The sequence below is a fragment of the Pseudorasbora parva genome, chromosome 9 (assembly GCF_024679245.1).
Source record: "Pseudorasbora parva isolate DD20220531a chromosome 9, ASM2467924v1, whole genome shotgun sequence".
Classification (NCBI taxonomy): domain Eukaryota; kingdom Metazoa; phylum Chordata; class Actinopteri; order Cypriniformes; family Gobionidae; genus Pseudorasbora; species Pseudorasbora parva.
Window position 1 is genome coordinate 11,323,654 of NC_090180.1, and position 24,529 is coordinate 11,348,182.

At 38.8% G+C, this 24,529-nt stretch overlaps 1 protein-coding gene across 4 annotated transcripts; it reads right to left on the reverse strand.

The window, feature by feature from the left end:
- Nucleotides 1-2,338: 2,338 nt before the first annotated feature.
- mllt1b (MLLT1 super elongation complex subunit b) lies at nt 2,339-24,254 on the reverse strand. Of its 4 annotated transcripts, none has more exons than XM_067453907.1 (12): nt 24,118-24,254; nt 22,875-23,055; nt 18,064-18,146; nt 17,346-17,489; nt 17,121-17,246; nt 10,580-11,188; nt 8,554-8,635; nt 8,363-8,471; nt 8,050-8,149; nt 7,907-7,972; nt 7,732-7,803; nt 2,339-4,006 (listed from the first exon to the last, which is right to left on the reverse strand). In XM_067453907.1, the coding sequence occupies exons 1-12, from the start codon at nt 24,127-24,129 to the stop codon at nt 3,878-3,880; spliced, it is 1,713 nt and encodes a 570-aa protein (XP_067310008.1). In that variant the 5' UTR covers nt 24,130-24,254; the 3' UTR covers nt 2,339-3,877. The 4 variants fall into 4 exon arrangements, with proteins under 4 accessions (XP_067310008.1, XP_067310006.1, XP_067310007.1 ...); XM_067453905.1 differs by having other exon boundaries at nt 7,898-7,972; XM_067453906.1 differs by having other exon boundaries at nt 8,554-8,638.
- Between the last annotated feature and the right edge of the window lie 275 nt (nt 24,255-24,529).

The window sequence follows — 24,529 nt, forward strand, 5'->3', positions numbered from 1 at the left end:
TACTATGAAAACATCAGTAACATTTTACAATACAGGTGCACTATTATAATTCATGCCTAACTAATGCACAGATAATCATGAGTTAATGTATTACAAATGAATAACTAAACCATTTATTAATGATTACTGCATCAGCAACTAATAAACATTCTCTATGATTAATAGATTAAGTAATATATGAATTGCGATTGACATCATTAATTCCCTAATAACATATTACATTAACTAATAATGTAAATTCATGTATTCAAAGCCATGCATTCCGACTCTCAGTTGTCTGTTTAATTAATCATTAATCATAACAATTGGCAAAATTATAGTATGACTTTACTTGTTGAGGCACATGACTATTAACTAATTGTTACGTAATATGTCATTGTGGTTATGGCTTTTGAATTAATTTTGAATTAGTTAATAGTATCTTGCTCCTCATCTGTTTTATGGAGCTAATGTTATGGAACATGTCTATTTTAAGTTTAACCCCTATACTGCGTTAAGGTGCTTCATTGTCTCTTATTAATTGCAAATCTAAAAAATTCTTAATTACAGTATCTAATCTTATCATTTGTTCAATTAAAGCATTGCATATCAGTCCCAAAAGATTTTATCTGCTTAATTATTGATATTTACAGTTAATTTGAATATTTACTTTTTACTTTCGGTACTTGAGTACATTTTAAATCTGATACTTTTGTACTTTTACTCAAGTGATGTTTGAATGGAGGACTTTCTACTTTTACTGGAGTATTTTTTTATTTAGGTATATATACTTTCACTCGAGTATAACTTTTGAGTACTTTTACCACCTCTGGTAATGAGAAGGGGTGTGGTCTAATGACATCAACACCCTATATCAGGTGTGCATAATTATTAGGCAACTTCCTTTCCTTTGGCAAAATGGGTCAAAAGAAGGACTTGACAGTCTCAGAAAAGTCAAAAATAGTGAGATATATTGCAGAGGGATGCAGCAGTCTTAAAATAGCCAAGCTTCTGAAGCGTGATCATCGAACAATCAAGTGTTTCATTCAAAATAGTCAACAGGGTCGCAAGAAGCGTGTGGAAAAACCAAGGCGCAAAATAACTGCCCGTGAACTGAGAAAAGTCAAGCGTGCAGCTGCCAAGATGCCACTTGGCACCAGTTTGCCATATTTCAGAGCTGCAACATCACTGGAGTGCCCAAAAGCACAAGGTGTGCAATACTCAGAGACATGGCCAAGGTAAGACAGGCAGAAAGTCGACCACCACTGAACAAGACACACAAGCTGAAATGTCAAGACTGGGCCAAGAAATATCTCAAGACTGATTTTTCTAAGGTTTTATGGACTGATGAAATCAGAGCGAGTCTTGATGGATGGGCCCATGGCTGGATTGGTAAAGGGCAGAGAGCTCCAGTCCGACTCAGACGCCAGCAAGGTGGAGGTGGAGTACTGGTTTGGGCTGGTATCATCAAAGATGAGCTTGCGGGGCCTTTTCGGGTTGAGGATGGAGTCAGGCTCAACTCCCAGTCCTACTGCCAGTTTCTGGAAGACACCTTCTTCAAGCAGTGGTACAGAAAAACATGATTTTCATGCAGGACAATGCTCCATCACACGCGTCCAAGTACTCCACAGCGTGGCTGGCAAGAAAGGGTATAAAAGAAGAAAATCTAATGATATGGCCTCCTTGTTCACCTGATCTGAACCCCATTGAGAACCTGTGGTCCATCATCAAATGTGCGATTTACAAGGAGGGAAAACAGTACACCTCTCTGAACAGTGTCTGGGAGGCTGTGGTTGCTGCTGCACGCAATGTTGATGGTGAACAGATCAAAACACTGACAGAATCCATGGATGGCAGGCTTTTGAGTGTCCTTGCAAAGAAAGGTGGCTATATTGGTCACTGATTTGTTTTTGTTTGGTTTTTGAATGTTCGAATGTTGAGATGTTATATTGGTTTCACTGGTAAAAATAAAAAATTGAAATGGGAATAAATTTGTTTTTTGTTAAGTTGCCTAATAATTATGCACAGTAATAGTCACCTGCACACACAGATATCCCCCTAAAATAGCTAAAACTAAAACTTCCAAAAATATTCAGCTTTGATATTGAGTTTTTTTTTTGTGTTCATTGAGAACATGGTTGTTGTTCAATAATAAAATTAATCCTCAAAAATACAACTTGCCTAATAATTCTGCACTCCCTGTATGGTTCCACAATTTCAGTCTTCAGTGTATGGTAGCCTATGTAATGCACATCGTTTCATATTTACATAATACTGCAAACATGAGCCCATTCTCCCTGATATTGCTATGCTACTGTTATGCTAGAGAAGAAAGCACAACCAAGAGATCTACAAGAAGTTTCTAGTTTGTGCTTCACTTTATAAGGGTTTGCATTGTATGGATTTATTAAGAGCATATTCTGTATTCCTGAGAATAGCTGAAAAAGCAAACACAGGGTTGTGAGAGTTGTATGCATATTCTTGCAAGTGATAATTCATGTGTTAATCATGCACAAACATTTACCCATGATGTAACATACATCTGCCACAAAAGTTTCACTGAAAACATTGTTTACTTTATAACCATACATTATTGAGAATCAAAAAGGTTAACTGGCAATCGACAATGAAGAATAACATGTCAAGCAGGTATGCTTTACAAAAAGCAATGTCATCAGACAATACGTATCTGACACAAATACATTTTCACTTGTATAATACTTCAGGTGAACAGAAGACTCTTTTTCCAATTGCACCATTGGAATACAAACAAACCCTTCCCCTATCATTCTGTGTGCATATTCTCTCAAGTGATTGAATAATCAATAATATGACTTTCAATAGATGCATTTGAAAACATTGACAAAAATCTGTACATTTTTGCAAGTCAATATTATGTAAAAAAAAAGAGAAAATAATCATAAATATAGTTATCAGATAATTACAAAGCACTGAAGTGACCAGAAAAAGTGCACAGTTACTTAAATAAACTACAAAAAGAACCATAAATGCTTAACAAATCGACTTCATGTTGTTGACCATTAAAAAAAAACAGAATAATGCACAATACCTTCCCAGATCCCACATGCAGAACGGCTTTCTCATAAAGTGTTCTCTCCGGACAGGTATTAAACTGCCTTTAAAAGGGCTTTGAATGTCAATTTCAGGCATTTTAATGTTGACGGATCATTTTTGGTCATCCCAAGACCAATGAGAGACTCACAAACAATTATAATTAAAAACATGACATTTTAAAAAGGCACTACAAAGGCAGATAGTTTTTCCCCTTTAGCTGATCCGAGGGAGCATCTATCACCAAAGCTTGAGAGTATTACTTTATCCAACACATGGGGCTTCAAAGCTATGCAGACACAAACAGTATGCCGATAAGGTTTGATCTAGTTGGGCTCTATCCACGCCACCACGCTGTGCTGAGTGGTAGACATACACGGAGCAGAAGAGTGACAGGGTAGAGGGGACACAGTCTTTCAGTCGTCGCCTCTGCATAAAGGCCCGAGCGCGGAATCCATTCCACCAGTGTTACAGCTTTGGTGCAAAACCAGTCTTGAAATGTACCTACTTGTAATAAGGTTTCTCATCCACGGTGCCCTATGCAAGATCTTGTCCATTTTGGACAGTATTGTGCCAACAGTTTGTTTCTTAGTGCAATGCGCAGTGCTGTTATTAGATAAACCCTGAATGCCGCCCCTTTATGCTCCTGGTCCATTTGTTTGCTTATATCCATTACAGTATAAAGTTTTTTTGTTTGTTCGTTTTTGTTTTTGTTCGTTTCCTGTGCATTTGTATGTTGCTTTCAATACCTTTCCCTTTTCCCCCAGTAGGTTTGGAGGCTTCTCTTACACTTCTAACAAAATCACGGTCGAGCAGCTTCCTTGTGTCATGTGGACGTGGCTTCCAGGTAGCTCTGGAGTTTACGTACAGTTGACTCATCCAAGGAGAAAAGGTCAAAGTCAAAGGTTGTATTGGTGATGTTGAAATGCCCAGTCTTCTCAATAAGGTTTACAATCTAAAAGACACAAAGCAACGTGTCAATCAAAATGCAGCAAACAGCAATCATTCCTGAAAGGTGACAAAAGTGTCATGAATAAAACATAAATCAGCTCTTTTCCAATGAAAGGCAATTTTGACAACCTAAAATCTTAGGGGCAGTTTAGAATTTTTTCAGTAGACTTTTACATTGTTACCTTAACTTTATATTATTTTGATCTTTTTCTTCACCAAAGAATACAGATTTTTTTCCCCCCACAAAAAATATTAAGCAGCACAACAGTTTTCAGCATTACAATAAGAAATGTTTCTTGAATGCCAAATCAGCATATTAGAACAATTTCTTAAGGATTCTTAAGAATTTCTTTAGTTTTCTTGGTATTTTAGTCTATATGCGTGTACAGCACTTTGATAAGCACTAGTTGTTTTTAAAAAGTGCTCTATAAAATACATTTTGATTTTTTATTTTTTTATTTGATAAAATTTAATTCATTCCTGTGATGCAAAGCAGCATTATCAGCATCATTCTTCAGTCTTCAGTGTCACATGAAGTAACCCTTTAAAGCCCTTTGCGGAGCATAAGGCTTAATCAGGTCAGAAAGATATTTAGGTGCTAAGGTGCTAATATTAAGGGATTAAAAAAAATCATCAAAATCTTAAAATGAATTCTGAATTGGTCAGGTAACCAATGAAGAGAGCAGTGTTTGGTAAGTTCAAGTAATTATAGGTCCCATTCTTCGCGTGTTTTCGAAGCTTTGATTATGTTTACAGTGTGCAATATAACATGAGTTCATGTTTCGTGTGTAAAAAAAAAATCACAGTATTTTTCACACAATTTACTTATCTGTACAGCGCTGTTTCCTCTGTCCTAAAAACGGCCTGATGATTTCCTTGTTCTATGAAGTCCCTCCTTCAGAAATACGTAACGAGTTCTGATTGGGCCAGCACTTCCCATGTTGTGATTGGACAGCACAGGGCCGGCGTTTGCTATAGGCGAGCTAGGCGGTTGCCTAGGGCGACATTTGTGTTAGGGGCGCGAGCGCGCTCTAGTGCCGCCGCCCATTACTTCCCATTAAGAATCGGAACAAGCGAAATACAACATAATGTTCATTAAACATGATCATCATGGGGCGCCCCCTCAGCCACACCTTTAATTACTTATCAACCTGATTATTAGATTGAATTGATGGTGATTATTTATTATTAGTTCAGGATTTAGGTCAGGCAAGTGCTCATCTTGCGCGTTCATCAAAAATGAGGCGTCTAAACCCGCGGGTGCACAGGGACGGAAAAAGAGAAAAAAAGAAAGCCCAGTATAGAGGTTAGTCTTCTTATCTCAGCCAATAAGTTGTCAAACAAAATAAAATTACTTAGTATCAATCTTATCAACTAATATTTATTTTATAAATATTATTAATATTGTCACTAAGCTATTGTCACTTGCTAGTTTTCTTCATAATTACTATACGTATTGCAAACATAACTTCACTGACAATAATCTACAATAACCTACATGGATGTCATTTAAATATCAAAAGTCCAGTTCGTTATAAATATGGATAACGCATGCATGTTATTTATGAAAAGTACAAACGCTCTCTACGTGGGCGTCGGAAGGAAATAAATACGGCCTCGTTTTTTTTTTTTTTTTTACTGGAGCAGCCTAACGAAAGATGCCATATTATTTACATCAAACACAAATATGCTGTGTTCACCAAATTCTTTACAGTGGCTGTAGTGTAGTGGTAAGACGCATGGCATCAAGAAATGATGCAGGTCGATCAGAGGTTCGATCCTGCCTTTTACCACACTCGCTCTATTCCCTTTTCCCATCACATATCAGATCGGAAAGGCATTTATTTTCAATAAAAAGTGAGAAAATGTTTGAAAAGTGGAAATAAAGCATCGAACGTGTTTAATAATAAGTGCTTCTCGGTTAGGGGTAGGCCTAGGAAAACAGACATGTGCTGAATTAGAGACGATAAAAGTGAGTGGGGTGGGGTGGGGGGGGGGGGGGGGGGGGGCGCAAAACTCCATCTCACCTAGGGCAACCAAAGAGCTAGAGCCGGCCCTGGGACAGCAGCTTAGCGCACTTTGCCCGGAAAGGTCCCACCTCTTACCATAACGGGGAGATGCAAGCGCTGAATGCAGGCTCTTCTCCACGTGGGAGAGCAACAAGACCACGCCCCCTTTTTTGCGTGTTCTTGTGGGCGGAGGGTTAGTCAACAAACGGTTCTAGTGACGTCATTACATCCCTGCACTTCCTGCTGTAGTCCAAACCGGCCGTTCGCTGTAGGCTTTGAAAGGGAACTTCTGTTAAATAAAATATCTCGCTTGGCATTGAACTTTGAGCTTTATAATTTAACAGGTATTATTTATGCTCTAACAGCAACATTACACACTAACTAAAGTTTGAAAGATGGAATCGCGAAGAACAGGACCTTTAACTATTACATCTTTAATAGTGTAATTAGATTACTGTACAAATTACTCTCTCCAAAAAGTATTTAATTACTTATTACTAATTACTTTTTAATTACTTTCTAAAGCATATATCAACTCTTTGAGTTAAGCAATTCAAGGTTAGACATGAAACAGCTCCTTTAATTCATTCAAATACATACCGATAATATAAAACTAAATAAATTACTCTTTTTTAAAGCAGCACGTGGCAACTTTTGCTCTCGAGGTCCCCCTACAGTTGGGAAAAAATAATGTCCTCAACTACTGTCGTAAGATCTGTCATCCTACAACAGGGGATGCCATCGTGCGTGCATTAGTTGACATGACAGCCCTGATAGCCCTGAACTAATTAAATTACACTGAAAGACAGGCAAGAATGAGAGAAATATGATCCCGCTTTCATGTACCCATCAACAAACGCGCTGCTGCATTTTGGACCATCTGCAGTCTGGAGAGAGAGGCCTGACTAATACCAGTATATAGGCCATTACAATAATCCAGGCGAGATGAAATAAAAATATGCACCAGTCTTTGAAAGTGATTAAAAGACAAAAAAAGATTTCACCTTGGCAAGTAAAAAAAATACCTTTATAGTATATTCAAATAGAAAACAAGTTATTTTGAATTGTAATAATAATAACTCACAATATAACAGTTATAGGGCCAGATTTACTATTAGCTTGTACCAGCGCAAACCCTCTTTTGGCATCAAAAAAGTACTGTTTGGATTTTTTTTAGGATTGCTGAAAAGGCGTAGTTATTTTGGGGTTATTCAGAGTTTATATTCGGCTAAGCTTATTGCATATGCATTTGTAGGAGTTTCTCTTTCAAGGGCAAAATTCATAGGAGGAGAGTATTTAAATGAAACACACGAGGTGAATTTACTAAGGGTTGTGCTCATCAATTTACTGGTGTTTGTGCCATTACAAAAATGTGTCTTAAACCAGATGCTAATGTGTAGATTGCGCTGGTCATTTTGAAAATGATCCGGAAGCGACTGCTAACTTTCTCTCTCATGCTAATTTGCCATGTTTAAATATGGTCCTTGCTGTATTTTTAATCAAATAAATGTAGCTTTGGTGAGCATTAGAGACTTTCAAAATATCTCACTGACCCCAAAATTTTGAACAGTAATGTGTGTTAATCATTTTTAACGTGTCCTGAATTAGGGCATGGATCAATCTTCAAAAGACTTCTGGTGATCAGAAGATGATGGTGATCAGAAAATACACTGGCTTTTTTCAGATAATACACTCAAATACAGAAATAACTTATTGTAACCTGCTGTAAAATATTCCTCTCTCTCAGAGCCATCAGCCTGCGATGGAGGTCCACAAGCTCCTCTGTATAAGCCTGTAATCAGATCACTCGTTTAAAACTTCCATTATAGTTTTGTGTAATAAAAATCTGAATTTCAGCCACTGATGAGTATGATTGAGTTATTTACCCTTCCTACCTTGTCGTATCCCCTCTTGAGCATCTTCTCACGGGTGCAAGAGTCTGGGCTCTTTTTTCCTAACATCTGACAAAGAACACAAATGATTTCGAATCGATTTCAAATATAAACCAGTCTGAGGGTTCATCGCAATGCAATCTTACCTTGAGGTTTGCTGAGCTTAGTTTGGGTAGAGGTGAGGGGGCTTCCTGGCTGGGAGGACGGGACTCCTCATTCCCATCACTCTCACTGTCCATGCTTAAACTGAAAAGAGGAAAATCATAATGAACTTGTCAAAGGAATATAACTCGGATTCAATGTGTAACATGGTAGTGGTGATATTAATGCTGTGTATAGTCTGGACAAAATCTATTTTGCCTGCATGGACATTTGATGTTCAAGTTTTCTTTTTTAGTAAACATTTCAGTTATTCAAACAAGACCAAATGTGAGCAAAAAAAAAGTGCATGGTACAAACCGAGAGTCCTGATTGGGTGGAGTCGTTTTCATGGGCGTCTCAACCTCAGAGCTGCTGTCATCATCAGAGCCTTCAGAGTGCATATCCTCTACCATAGAACGGAGAGTCCCTGGAAACATTCATTATTAATGATCATTAATGAGGTGACACACTACTGATCATAAAACTCGAAAACATTAAACTCGAAGTACCTTGGCCTTGCTTCTGCGATGGCTCAAAGTCAGAATCGGAGCTGGAGCTGGAGCTGGAACTTGATGGACTGGATGGAGCCGACTGCTAAAAAACGACATCCGTGAGCCTTTTCACATTAAAATTAGGGCTGTCAATAGATTATTATTTTTTAATCGCGATTAATCGCACCTTTGTTGTGTGATTAATTGCATGCTTGTGAAATTAAGCTGTCGCCATTTATCTTATTAAACATGAATTTTGTCATAATTTGCTATAACCAAAGTAAATAATCAGATTGAAGGGTGAATCTCACAAAACTGTATTTGCTGCAAGCTTCAAGGATCATTGGAGACTCCAAAAGGAAACCAAATAACCAAATATAAGGAGTCCATATCATTCTATTATATAATAAATTTGTACACACCTGAGCACCCATGTAAAAAAAAAAAACATTACTAAAAAACCTTTATCATCCCAGTGTATAGTATGTGTACAGAGCAACAACAACGAGATTGTTTTCATTTTATGTAAAATGGACATTTAAATGTAGACCTCTGAAGCTGCAATACCGAACCGAACCACACAAAGACGCCAAAAAACTCCTAAACAACTGCTTTGACTGCAAACCTACAATTACTAAACACAACAATGTCGCTCCCTCTGCTGCACGGATGCTCTGTATATCACCGGCTTTGTTGCTCGTGTTCATTATCATCATCAGTTCTCTCTTAACAGAAGGTTAAGTCATTTTAATATTAACTGAATAACTCTGGGATGTTGGTTTATTTTGAGTCAGAGGGAGAGTCAGACCCGTCAAAAAGTAAATAACTTTAGAAATGTGTGGATTAGTGCTTACAAGAGATGTAAACTGTTTGGAACTTTCAGTCCGATTTGGTGAACTAATTCACTAAAAATAACTGGTTCAAACGAACGACTCGTTCGCGAACCGGTCATCACTAACGTTCACATGTGACAAATCAAACATTATCCTTCCTGAGTGTGTGTGGAAACAACGCGAATGTACTGAAATGTGCATGAATACTGCGTGAGATCAGTGATTGAGTGCGCGCACACCTTCTCTGTGCAGAGTCACGTGCTTACGGTATGACATCAAAACTGCGCTCTGCAGAAACAATCACAGAATACAACAGAGCTTGTGTTTAAAAGGAAGTGTATGTAAGATTGTGGCCAAAACTGGTACTGCCGGTGTATCCCCTCTCCACCTCCCCCCTGACTCGAGGTTGCCAGATATGTTGCAGGATCCAGCAGGAACGTTTGTAACTGCAGTTGTGGTAACTAGAGCAGAGCTGGCAACCCGGATCCCGAAACACTACTGACTTTGTGATTGGTAGATAGGTGGAGGGCGGAGCTTTAGGCCAAAACACCACATGTCAACATCAACATCAGTTGAGGGCTGCATCAACAACTTTTAAATGACAATATCCTGGCCGGATTATTGTTGTCAGTGATATAAGTATTTTAAATTAACTTGATTTCTTAATGTCTAGTGACATATCAGGGCCATTTTATGATTAATAGAAATATATTTCTTACATACAGTTCCTTTAAAGCAAAGCACACTCTGAAATGAACAATTCACTAAAAACGCGCTGTGAGACTATTCTATTCTATTCTATTCTTTACATTAGCACTGTTTTGGACTGTTTGAATGAATCAGATTACTGGATCACTGAACACTTTCCCAGAGTTTAATGCTTAAACTCACAAACAGAGTATCATAGTTGTGATTGTAAAATCACAAACGCAGAATCGGGTTAAATAGCTAGAAAGTGACATTTCCTTCTACCAGGGTTACAGGTGCAGATGCTCAGTGTGATTGTGTTAAACTCCCGACTTCTGTGATCGACTGCGTGATGCAATTTACGTTAATGGCTCAGCTTCACGTACTTCTGTAATTTGCGTTAAATTATTTTAATGCGCTAACGAATTTAAATTAATCGCATGTGTTAACGCGTTAACGTCGACAACCCTAATTAAAATACATTCAAATCCAGGTTCTGCTAACAAAAAAAAACATAAACATACTTCTGATTTAGAAGAGGCTTCATCCTCAGAGTTGGATTCGTCCGAGTCGGGCTGCCTTTTCACTTCCTGCACCTCTGGTTTCATCTTGGGCCAGTGGCCTTTATCTTTAGGGGTTTTCTTCTCGGGGTACGTGGAGGGTGTTGTTGAGGTAATACGGGGTGAGTTGCTGCTGTAGCTTCCGCTCACGGGCCCCTTCATGCCCTCAGAGCCCATCCTCTTCTGTTTCTTGGTAGTTAGCTTCGGAGACTCCATGGCAGACGAGGGTCGCTTGCTCGGGGTTCGTGTGTCTAGCTGACCTCCTCCGCCCGTCACTGCTCCTCCACCTTTTGGAGACATGCCATCCATCTTGGACTCTCTGACCGTAAGTTTGGGCTCTTTGAAGGCTGCTTTGGGTACTGGTTTCCCCTCGTCTTTTCCTCTGCCATCCGGGGCTTTTTTTGAAAAAGAGGACGAAGATTGGTCTCGGGAGGACTTGCTGCCCTCACGATCACTCTCTCGGGACGTGGCCTTGCTCTCAGAGTCCTTTCGCGTGCGCTCTCTGTGCTCTTTGGTAGCCTTATGTGCTTTAAGGCCTTTGCTGCTCCCACTTCCTCCATCTTTACTTGACTCCTACAAAGAAGGTTTAAAAAACTGATCTTTAAATGCATACTCATAACCAGTGTTGGGGGTAACACATTACAAGTAACTTGCGTTACGTAATCAGATTACTTTTCCAAGTAACTAGTAAAGTAATATGCATTTTATTTGCAATTTTTTTGCATTTAATCTACCTTTACTGACCAATGTTTTGGTGCTAACTTTTGATGATTCAGTTAAACCATGAGCAAAAATTACTTTAGATTTTAGTTTTGTATCGGTGAAGTAAGATTGTAAAACTTTTTTCTCCTGCGTCCTATTCTTCCATTATCCAGAATGGCAGCACAACTGAAAGGTTTGTTTGAGCGGAGCCCTCTACTCTACATGTGAATGAGAATTTGTCCCTTGGCTTGAGGCTTATTATTACAATTTTGGTGTGAAGAGGTCTTTACATTTGCACAAAAACACAACTTTTTTGTTATAAAAACCAAAGGTGAGAAAAAGTAAAGCAAAAGTAATGCAGCGCATTACTTTTCGTAAAAAAGTAACTAAGTAACTCAATTAGTTACTTTCTAAGGGAGTAACGCAATATTGCAATGCATTACTTTTCAAAGTAACTTTCCCCAACACTGCTCATAACAGCTTGGAAACCACCCAGAACACCCTATCATTGTTACCAATAAACACTGACCCTCATGTCGTTCCAGACTCATAAGACTTTTGTTCATCTTCAAAACACAACTGAAGATGTTATGGTCACACTTTACAACAAGGTTTCATTTGTTAACATTAGTATGTGACATGAATTAACAACGAGCAATACATTTGTTACAGTAATTATTAAAGGGGGGTGAAATGCTGTTTCATGTACCGTATTTTCCGGACTATAAGTCGCACTTTTTTTCATAGTTTGGCTGGTCCTGCGACTTATAGTCAGGTGCGACTTATATATCAAATTTAATTCATACTGGCTGACAACAATAAACATACAGCCGCGAGAGGGTGCTCTATGCTGCTCCCGTAGCCTACCCCAGAAAAAAATAACTTAAAACAGAAAAAAACTCTTAACTGAAATATTAACTTAAAGACAACAACTTAGAAAGACTGAACACAAACAAAATGCCCCAATAAAGAAAATCTTATTCTGCAAATTTAAAACTGCATGTAGTAAAATATGCAGCGGAGAACGATTCACACAGGGTTTGTCTCGCGCGGCTGAGCCTCTCCCGGCAGAGTTCAAGTGTCTGTGAACGTTCCTTCAGCTCTGGCCATCTTGCTCACAGTCCGCAAGTAGCTTTATTCTTTTTCTTTATTACAGTTAAAGTACCCTTTGCTTTTCGCCAGTCCCTTACAAGTTTATCACTCACTTCAAACTTTCTTTCTTTCTTCTGCTCGGTTATTTACAGTGAGCGGGCACGAGCGAGTACACGTGAGCAGGTGCTCGCGGCTCCCGCTCTGCACTAATGCGACTTATAGTCCAGTGCGACTTATATGTTTTTTTCCTCTTCATGACAAATTTTTTGACTGATGCGACTTATACTCCGGAGCGACTTATAATCCGGAAAATACGGTATACTGAGTTTTTTTTACAATGTTAAAGACTTGGATTCCCATGCTAAACATGGACAAAGTTTTTTTTTTTAAAGTTGGACATTTGATGGAGCATTTCTGTGCCAAAAATACTCCAGTTTCTGAAAGTTTTTTTCCAGTGTTGGTCTAGGTGACGACAGCAAGGGTGGAATGTCTTTGTGCGGGCTCTTCTCGCGGAAGGGCGCGTGCGCGAATAGAGCGAGAGAGCAAACGCTCGCCGGCTGCGCGCTGCAGTCACAGGACATCACGAAACTAACAATGTCACCAAAGATATGTGTTTTTGGTTGTCAGGGCAAGACAACCCTGAACAGCTTTCTAAAGAACCCAGCGTTAATGGGACAGTGGATGGAGTTTGTTATTCCGGAGCAGCAACAGAGTTGTCCAAGTGTCTTTATTTGTTCCCTGCATTTCAGCGACAATTGTTTATAAACAAGTCCCAGTTCAACTACGGATTTGTAGCTCGTCTAATGCTGAAAGATGGAGCGGGTTCAGTGATTAAGGTTCACGGTCATATGTTGGAAGCAGGCAGTGAGTAAAACTGCTTCAAATGTCTTAGTGTTGTTAGCCATCAACTCATTCATAAAAATGTGCTACTATTCCATTGTTTTTCTATGTAAACGCACTATTCTGACGAGTAAAACTGTTCCGCTTGATACTGCTAACATTAAATCACATACAATAATCCATACACCAAATTATGTCCTCATAACCCACAAGTAAAAACATATAAACGTTGTAAAACTTGGACCCTTGAGACGTCCTGCTGTAGTCGTCGTTGCTGCTTCTCCTGTTCAATTTCAGCCTCTAGATCTGATTCTATATGTTCATATATGTATGGCTAAATCTGATTCATCTCCATGGTTTATTTAGGATAAACGTTTTTTTTTCCACGTTTAAGGACCTCACAGATTTCAAACACTCTCAATAGAGTGCGCAATAGAGTGGAATAGCTGCGCACGCTCGTCTTTCTTTAGCTCAGCCCACACGATACGCCTCCAGCCGCTTGTTTTTTCCGGAAAGACTCGGTACACCCTGGTAAATCTTTCTTTTATAAATATTGCTAAAACTAAAGACTTTTCTGCAATATGAAGGATGCAATACTACTCTAGACACTCAAGATTGACATGAGATTGACTGAAACTGAGTGAACCCCCTCGCCCTTTAATCTTTGTTAATGGTAGTTAACAAAGATTATACAACCTACAACATTTGATTTTAATAATGTATTAGTAATTGTTGAAATTAACATTAACTAAGATTAAGTATTGTTGTAGAAGTATTGTTAATTCTTAGTTCATATTAACTAAAGTTGCTAACTAATAAAACCTTATTGTAAAAGTGTTACTGATATTATTAATGAAAGTGGAGATGTTTCTGCCCCTCCATTGAAAGATGTGCATGCCACCAAAATTCTGACGTTTCAAAAAGTTTATAAAGACTTTGTAAAAGTAATCCATTTAAATCGCGTGGTTTAATCATTAAATATAGTCAACTGAAACTCAAATTAGAGGTCTGCATTCCTGGGATCCACAGAACCCGACAACAGAGTATGTTTGGGAAAAGTTACTTACATTTATTTTATGTTTTAAGGAACAGAATGTCATCCGTTTATTGCACAAAAAAAATAAAGGCACGGGTTTGGATATGCAAAATATCCAAATGGATATTGCGATAAATGTGCAAATGTGTGTGTGTGGGAATTGAAAAAAGCAGCCCATGACACTGGAGTAGATCTCTACCTGCGGGATTTTGCAGGTGGGAACACGACAATCACAATGTAAAAGTTATGAATAGGAGCCGGAATAAAAAGAACTTATTAGGCCTGAATTTAAAAATAAATAAAAATAAATAATAATATATATATCCCACACAAACCTCTAGCTCAAACGTGCTTGTGTGAGACAAGAAAACAAACACATTGGTTCTCATGCATTAATCAGGGTTCTTGCAGGTTTCAGTAAGTTAAATTTAAGACCTTTTTAAGACCTTTTAAGACCATTATGAGTGAAATTTAAGACCAACACGACGCATTACTAAAAGCATTATAAATGATCTCAGAAACTCTCAAACATTCTATTTTTATTGATTCAGTTATAGAAACATTAATTAAACTCATAGAAACATTAAATAAACAGTTTAAAAATATTTTGAAACTGATATCAAAATACTGAGTCCGATATTTTCGCATGCGGTTTTTCGTATACCGAAAAATTCGTTACGCACAGAGATCTTGCACACTGAGTCCGATGCGTATTAATGAATGCGTTATGGGGATAAAAACGCAAAACAAGACAAAGTGACGTCTAGTGAGGATAATTTGTTTGTCCTGAGGAGATGTGGAGAGACTCCTGTGATCGCGTAGAGTTTCCCCTCCTTATCAAGCGGGATCAAGACCGACCGATTAAAAGTGTCAGTTTGATGCTTTGCTAGCGATACTGGAGACACATATTAAAAAGAAGACCACTAATTTCCGTGAATCAATTGATCCCGAACACCTGGCAGTATGTCTATGGATCCGATCACACACACACAGAGCTTAACAGAGACTTGATGTGCTATAATTATAGCTGTGATATAATATTATTTGTGGTATTTTTGCTAAAATAATAATTTACGCACTTCCAAAAATAAATTCGACCTCACGTTATGTCAATCACGCTTGCACACTGCCTCCGAAACTTTCATCCGTCAAAAAAAAATTGGAACAGGTTCGATTTTCTGCATTTTTCGCATCCGTAAAAACGCATTTTGAGACGTTTTGACAACTCAGAGCCACCATACATATTATTCTAGCAAAAATGCTACAAATATTAGTATATCACAGCTATAATTATAGCACATCAAGTCTCCCCTTACGAAAGGAAAATTTACTAATATATTTTCTTGAAATATATTTTAATATATGGAATAATATTGATGGCATTATGAAATATATTATATATTCATGCAATATATTGGAAAATATACAAATGATGGCCGTTTTCAATATATTGCAATATATTGGAAAATATAAATAATAAATCCCATAACGTTATATGTGAATATATTGCATGATATTTTCAAATATATTGCAATATATTTTTGTTTCGTAAGGGTCTGTATGCTCTGTCTGTCTGTCTGTCTGTGTGTGTATGCGTGTGTGATCGGATCCATAGACATACTGCCAGGTGTTCGGGATCAATTGATTCACAGAAATTAGTGGTCTTCTTTTATATATGTCTCCAGTATCGCTAGCAAAGCATCAAACTGAGCCACTGAAACTGCAACTTTGAATCGGTCGATCTGGATAATCCCGCTTGATAGGGAAACTCTCCTCTCTACGCGATCACAGGAGTAACGTTAGATGAACCCATTATCTCCTCAGGACAAACAAATCATCCTCACTAGACGTCACTTTGTCTTGTTTTGCGTTTTTCCCCGTAACACATTCATTAATAAGCATCGGACTCAGTGTGCAAGGTCTCTGTGCGTGACGAGTTTTTCGGATCACGCATATCGGACTCAGTGTGCAAAGACCCATGTTCTTTGAAAACGCGCGTAGACACAAGTGCATACCAGACAAAACAACCAACCTATGATAGGGTAGGATCTACGGTTGGGCCTGAGATTGACAGCTGCCCACCCAGTCAGATCAAATACATCAGAATACATTACGCTTAACCCTATTAGAATGCGAGTGTTGGCGCCAGCATATTAAAGCGCTATTTGACCGTAAATCCTCAACATTTGACGCGCTTAAAAAAAATCCTTAAAGACAAATAGCGCTTTTTGCCAAAATATGGTTTATTACGGTAATTTCTTGCTTTCCGTTTGCCAATCGCAGCTTTCTGAAAAGCTGAAGGAAAAGTGTAAGGAGTAAAAATGCATGAAGCAGTCGGGTAAAGAAAACTAAAAGGTTTTGTTTCTGAACGGAAGTAAAAGTTTTAAGACTTTGGTAAATTAAATTTAAGACCTAGGATGAAAATCTGGGCGTTTTTAAGACTTTTTAAGGCCTTAAATGTAACTTTCTGAATTTAAGACTTTTTAAGACTTTTTAAGACCCCGCGGGAACCCTGATTAAGCATATTTGATTAAACTAGTCCCAGACTAAAATGCATATTTTTAACTGAAATCAACTTTCAGCACTAATATATCGTAAAATATGTGAGTGCCATTGTTTTGTCTCAAGATGTACACCAGTAATGTTTTTTTCTAAGTCACGTTAAATGTTCTAAGTGAACTAAGGCTTAATTCTGGCTTAATCTAAACCCTGTCTGTGAAACCGGGCCTAAGACTATCAACCTTAAACACTTTAAATAGATTTCAAAAGCAATTAAAATAATTATTTTAAATAATTTTAATACCGCTTTGACCAGAGATCGACTTTTTTACCGACCTTTACTGCATGAGAGGACTTGATCTTCTTGGGGTCTGAGAAGGCAGAGAGTGGAATAGTCGGCAGCATTGGATAATCTGGACTGGGCCTTGGCATCATCTCCGCTCCCTCAGGAACAACTATAGCCTGAGACGAGAATAACACCCCAATGGAAAGATAGAGTGAGAGTCTGTTGAAAAAAAGCTGATATAGAGGTTCAGAAAAAGCAAGAACAGCCCAGCTCACCCCACCGGCCTTGACCAGTTTGCGCCGAAACTCGTGTGTGGGGTTGTTAAACGTAAGCTTCTCACAGCGCAGGTGGTTGACAGGTGGGTTACCCTCCAGGTTCAAGAAAAGGTCATAATTAAAGCACACCTTTTTAGGCTCCTCCTGTTATAGAAGAGACAAACATGTTCAGGCTTCTTATTCAAACAAAATAAAAATATATGTTTAGTTGAACATCAGTATCAAACCCAAACCTCAGACTAGCAGGGTGTGAAATATTGACAGTAAAGTTAGGTTAATGTAAGCTCTTTGGTAGATAACGTTAGAGAAAACAGAAAACCTACAGAAATATTCCACCAAGAATTCAGTAAGTATACAAAATGCTATGAAAAGGAAGTCTTAAAGTGAAATACAAATTCACATTTTCTTACCATTTATTCCCCTCTCCAAGTACTCTGCTGTTCAACAGCCTCATGTATAGTCTCTGTTAACTCCCAGTGCAAATACTGAGTTCACCTAGTTGTGTGACCTTTACCTTTACCAAATTGCAAAACTCTTCATCACAGTTTTTCCAATACAGGCAACAAACCACTTAAAAATAACAGACCCGGCGCACATCCAAACAGACTGAGCACAACAATCTGATGAATTTTTCACGTGTTTTGCCTGTAATACTAGTTATTCATGTCACAGGTGACGAAACGCAGATACTGCTGTAGATATGTGGTGATGTGCTCACCTTGTTTTTGAAATAGACTTCTATAGGCATGAGGAAACCAGCATAGCCAGACTCTTCCACTTTATATGGGGGCTCTTTACAAACTGTGAAAAAAGATAAACACTTTGTTAATGTTTAGCTGTATTTTTTTCTTTAACATTGACACAGGAATCTGAAACTAGAATTTACTATCTACAGGTACATACTATAATAAGGTCAAGTGTGCTATATCGTACCACTACTGACAACATTTGAACAACTGAATTGCAAAAATAACCATTTTTCCCAAACAGGTTTCTGCAACACTCCTAAAATCAGGTAGCTCCCCCTCAAAATCATGCCATTGGTTGAGCCAGAGTTTGACATATCAGACCACTCAAACAAACAGGGAGATATTTTGAAAGCACCCCAGAGACAGTGTTAATAGCTGAACATTCTGGCTTTGTAAAAACATAACTGAAACAAATCAAATTTGGCATACTGTTTACCAGATCAAGTAGAGAAATATGGAATACGGAAAATATGGAATCACCTTGCAAGTTGCATTTTTTAAGATGTCATTGTTACACTTTAATTATACATTTAAGTACTAAGTAATATTATTTAATAACATGCACTTACTATATAATTAGGTGTATGGATTGGTTTAGTTGCTAATTTACTATTGTTTTTATTTCATTTAGTACATGTAACATGGACACTGTAAAATAAAGTGTTAAAGTTTTCCCCCCGGGAGAACCACCCGAGAAGCTATTGTTTAGGGCTAGTAGTTAGCGGGTTTTGTTGTAAAAACTTGGCAACCCTGTCTGCACGCGCGCTGTAATCAGGCTGGAATACACGATCTTTGCCGGTGTTGTAAAAAAATAAAACAATTTAATGATACACAGAGTACTTACCCAACATGATCAGAATTTCTGAGAGAAATTGTGTAGGTGAATGCATATACAAACAAGCTCTCCGTTTAGGATTCGAAAAAATATAATCCAACTCCTTTGATGACATGCAATATTACGCTACTGTTGATCATCTGTCCGTCATCGTCTAAAGCCCGCCCTGATGATTTCATTGGTGCGAACAGTTTCTGTTCAGGGATAATTACTCCTCTATGAAGCAAGGCCAGACCGAACTGCCCGACCTAAAAAATGTGTGGGCGGGGCTAAGTTCGGCTGGCATCCAGGCTAGTTATTATACAGCTCAGCCAATTCAGTTGTAGATTCAGTTCAGTTCAATAACAAATCTTTTCAAGCTGTTGGACATGGTCAAAGGAAACATGGCCCCAACAAGAGCATTTTCAAGTGAAACAATGGAAAGTCCTTCAAGTAGAAAATCCAACACGGATTTTATGCGTAATTTTTGCAAGGGTTAGTAATGTTTCAATACCAGTTAAATTATTTTTCAACCACTATAGATACCAATGCTACAGCCGCTCTACCGTTCCCCTGATCGCCTGCCAAAATGGCGGAGTTTAGGCTGGGTGACGTCAACCTCCAGATATTATACTAGATCTTGAGGGCCCAATATACTTCAACAGAAATTGAAGAACGAACTGATGTGATTTCATACAAAATAAGGGCAAAACGAAGATCGTTTGGAGTTTGTTTTGGGAGTTTGTAACAGCTTGCCAAAGCAAACTTTCTAAAGCCTCGTTCACACCGCCAGCGATTTTGTCGCTGCATGTCGCCAGCGCCAGAGATTCATGTCGCTAGTGGGCGTTCCCACTACACGGGTTGCATATAAACGTCATTAAATATATTTGTACTATAGTACCGTTTTTATTACTAGTGTTTTGCAGAACAGAGCAAGTTATTAGAATACATACACACTGTACTGTAATAGGTAGACCATATTGCATGCAGTTTAGTCAAAACTTACTTTATATCCCCACAATCCCAGACACGTTTTTCCATGCATCATTTTTTTAAATGTGTCTCTGTATGTAGGCTACACAGAGACATATTAAAAAGAACAGGGGGCTTGCTAAAAGCTAATATCAACAACTCCTCCGGACACCGCAGTAAAGCAGACGGATCACGTGCACTCCACTGACTTCACTCCTATTGGTTGTCGCTCGCGAAAATCGCTTCTCGTTTGCATAAAGTTGAAATTTCTGAACTTTTGTCGCGCGTCTCGTGTCGCTTGACACGCCCACATTCTGTCGCCAACGGTCACTGTCGCTCGTGTCGCCGGAAGTCGCCAGCGCTCCATTGAAATGAATGGGATCGTGTCGCTTTGTCGCTGCGTGTCGCTGGCGGTGTGAACGAGGCTTAAGAAAGTGTTACGGCTGGTAAACACCTTTGTACTACCATTGGTGCGTGGCAATCACTTAATAGGAGGCTCCGCATTCTTTCAAGTGTAAATCTTTCCTGCTTCATTTCTTCCATTGAGTCCGTTGAGGTCAGACGTAAGCGAGTGAAAACACAATCAGCTTTATAGTAGAAAATTAAGTGTCATGAACTGGCTTTTTTTATACTGTTGTCTGAGGTCAACTACAGAGGTTTGTGAGGTTTTTACATTCAAAAACATCATAACTAATAAGTAATATGCTATTTTCTACACTGGTTTTGAGGCTGCCTTCTGAACGCTGGGTTTTGATGGGAAATAAACGCCCACGGCTAGGATTGGAGAAGATTTGCATAGTTAATGAGCTTGAGGTCCGCTGTCAGTTCACATGAGGGAGAGATTTGAAAGCTGCAACTGCAATGATTCTCTCGACCACAGGGCTCGTAAACGTCTTTATCAAACAAACACAATGATTTATTTCTCATCCGCCCACAAATGAGTGGAATATTATTTCTGTATTACATGGCCCGCAGGATCGGTCGATATAAGCGCGAACCGCGCCCGCACACACATATCTAAATATAGCATGAGTCGGTGGGCGGGACAACTGAATTACACGTTCTGTATGTTTTTTGAACTTCGTTTTACCCCTACACAAAGAACATAAAAGAACTTTGCAGTGAATATATCGGGCATTCAGGTCATCACATAACTACAGGTAACTATGTATAAAGTTTTGGCAATAGCATAAAAATAACAGGCTACCACCAGACTTAAAAGGGCAGATTTAACACAACAGAAGATGGGTGTACACACCAGTCGTTTTTTTAAGGGACCCTAACCTATATTACTGAGAGCATGGGTGTTATAGAAAAAAATGTGGGTGGGTCCTCTCTCTCAGGTTTTTTTTTGGGGGGGAGGAACGTTATATGCCATTTAAATTAAATACAAATATGCCACCCTGTTTACTAGACGTCTGATTGGGCTAGACAAAATCACAGAAATCACTGATTCATTTAGAGTGGCAATAGTGTAAAGGTAAGATGCAAGCCAAACTCGCTCTACTGCCTTTTCCCATCATTTATCAAATCGGAAAGGCATATATTTTCAATAAATATGAAGAAAATATTAGATAAATGGAAATAAAGCATCTAACGGGTTTAATAATAAGTGTTTATCTGCTGGGTAGGTACACAGACATGCTGAATTAAGCCCCGTTTCCACCACAGGAACTTTACCCAGGAACTAGGAACTTTGGGTGGTACTTCGTGTGTTTAGACCGCAGGAACCAGGGTAAAATTGAAGTTCCGGGTAAATATTTCCCCCTCCAAACGGCCCTGCTTGCGAGGTAGTACTTTTTCAAAGTTCAGGAACTTTCGAGGGCGGGACTTGGGCGCTGAACATGCTGATTGGTTGAGCTCACGCAGTTCAACCGGCATTTTTAAAAGTCTTTTGCGAGGTTCGTTCTGCGTTCAGTAAATATCAGTCTTTGCTCTCTGTCTGGTGGCGCGCGGTTGTCTCAGCCATCTCACGTTCAATGTCCGTAATAGCTGATAATAATATACATTGTCATTTTAAATCTAGCTTTACAAGCTTTCTGAATATGCTGCAGCTGCATGCTGCTGAATCTGCATATTAGTGCTCTTTTCTGTCATTGTTAATTACCTCTTTAGTAAACCTATACATAACCAGCAAAAGCAGCAAAGCTTGAATCTCTTCCATACTCGTTATTAATTTTTTTTCACCATGTAAACGACCTGACCGATTACTTTTAAGTGTGTGACCTTACATGACGTGACGGCGCGCGCCGCGCTCATGTTGACAAGAGAGGAAAGTACATTTTTCTGAGGGGTAAACTTTTTATTTCGTAAGTTATGAAGATAATGTTGGAGTAATGACACAGCGTATATTGCCCCAGGCAGTTTTTACTTTAACTGCGCCTGACAGAAGATTTTTTTTTCTGAGATGATTATTACACTTTACAACAAATAGCTATAAATAATACTGTATTAGTCCTGGTGGCCGTTAAGAGTTGCTATGGCTACAGTCAACACACTCCAGCTGCTGGAGAAAACAGCGTTGACATTTTTGGTGCGGCAGACAAACTGCATGTGACAAAATGATTGCGATTGAAAGTCATCACATGTAAACACCAGATCGGTTTAGATAACGTCTCATGTAAACAGATCACTAAATCTTTCAATCGGTACACACACAAATGATTACTGTCCTTCACTGATTTGGAGGAACAGTCGCGCGCAGTCCTACATCACCAGACTAATCTGCCTAATCTTCTCGGAACTTTATCGCGGTCGAAACGCAGACAGCTGCAGGTCTGGGGGGGAGAAAAGTTCCTGTAAAAAAGTTCCTGGTACAAATAGTTCCGGGTAATTTTGGTGGAAACGGGGCTTTAGAGACAATAAAAGTGAGTGGGTACAACATCATTGGTCGTAAAAAGTGGGTGTGTCTTGTCCCACCCACACACAAGGGTTCACCCATGACTGATAGTATAAAGTTTCAGCATTAAGAAGTAGACTTAAAATATAACCTGCCTCTCTTGGGTTTTGGGAAGCTTTCGTGAAGGCGGAAGACAACTCTCTCCACAAAGTGCTGGATGTCGCATGCCTCTGGCCCCCGAACAAACACCATCCAGTCATGCGTGAAGCCCTCGTTAGTGACTTTCTTCCTTAACTGGGCTCTGTGTCCCAGCTCCAGTTTCACCTGTACAGTGCACTGAAATAAGAGGAATGCAACAGTCATCCACCAGAGGTCTGAAGACAACCATAACCAAAACAACCACAATTTTTGATCAGTGAGCGACCAGCCCAGAGTGAGACTAAAAATGACTAAGAGCTCTTGGCCTACTTCTCAAAACTACTGTCAGATCTACACTTCATATCTGCGAGAAATCAACCTGCTTTATCTCTGACAGATGGAGATGGAAACTCACAGTTCCGTGACACCCTTGACGTGCATGATGGTTTATTGTTCACAGCTTTTCTTGGTGTGGAAACAAAATTACTGTAAAAGACTTGTAAGCATTAGCTCAGTGGTTAACATATTTATGTATGGTATTTATCATTTTAATTATTTAAAAATAACAACTAACCCTTATGCCAATATAATGTGAAATGCAATTAACAATTTAAACTGGACGGCTACAGTGCACAGCACATTAGCTAAATCAAACCAATTAGAGCAACGGAATTTTGCATTTCTAATGAGCTGTCATTGAATCAGTCCTGCATTCAGGAGAGTATTGAAGAGACTTCAAGGGATATTCTTTTTAAATGGTCAGACGCTGTTGAATTAAGCGTATTTTTTGTTAGATGTTAGAATTTTTTACATGACTGTCTCAAAACCTAGTGAGCACCCCATCTAGACAGCATGGGCCAAGGGAGCGTTCAAACGTTCGCGCGCGCCTATGACGCCCACAGATGCTGTCTATGTAGGCAGCTCACTAGGTTGTGAGACAGTCCCCGGACTAGCCGGCCAGCTAGTGTGTGTTGGAACTCAAGAGTCCATCTGTCCTATATGCCAAATGCTGAGCTTTATAAAAAGACAGATTGGTTTCTGTAAGCACATCTTCGTCACCACCTAAATTTACACAAATCACTGATGTAATTTCCGCGGGTTTCCTGCTTTAAGCCTCGTACGAGTGACTAGCTGGCTAAGTTAGCATCCTGACCATCTTCAGAAAAACGTTGGCCTCGCGTCTTTCACTATAAATACATAAATGATAAAATCATGCATGTCTCTAATGGCTGTCTCGCATTGTCAGTAAAGTCTTATTACCATGTTCTCCATTGTTGCCTATGTTCCGGTGGTTTAGTTTATTTACAAAAGCGTTGAAGTAGATTGAATGTGCATCCTCGCTCTCACACATCTGATGGAGTGTGAAGGGAGAGACTGAACAGTTTGAACAAATGGCCGCGACACTGACTGTTTTTAAAATAAAAGCAGAATGGCTTTTATCTACCTGTGTTTTTCGTCCACATCTTTCAACTACTTTAATCATTTGCTTACACCATGCAAATAAAGTTACTCCACCCTACTGTAAAATTTACGGAAAGCTTTTCACAAACTTCCGTGAAGTTCTGAAAGTATTTTAAAAAGATCTATTTAATTACATTGAATAAGTGAAATTATACAGTTTAAAAACTATTAAATACTTAAAACAACAAATTTCACCATAGAAAAATCATGC

Coding starts and splice junctions, on each gene's coding strand:
- mllt1b (XM_067453904.1), bottom strand. Junction 18,147..22,874: donor CTTCCCAAAACCCAAGAGAG/GCAGGTTATATT, acceptor CTTTTTTCACAG/TTTGTAAAGAGCCCCCATAT. Junction 8,639..10,579: donor AAGCCTCTTCTAAATCAGAA/GTATGTTTATGT, acceptor GTCGTTTTTTAG/CAGTCGGCTCCATCCAGTCC.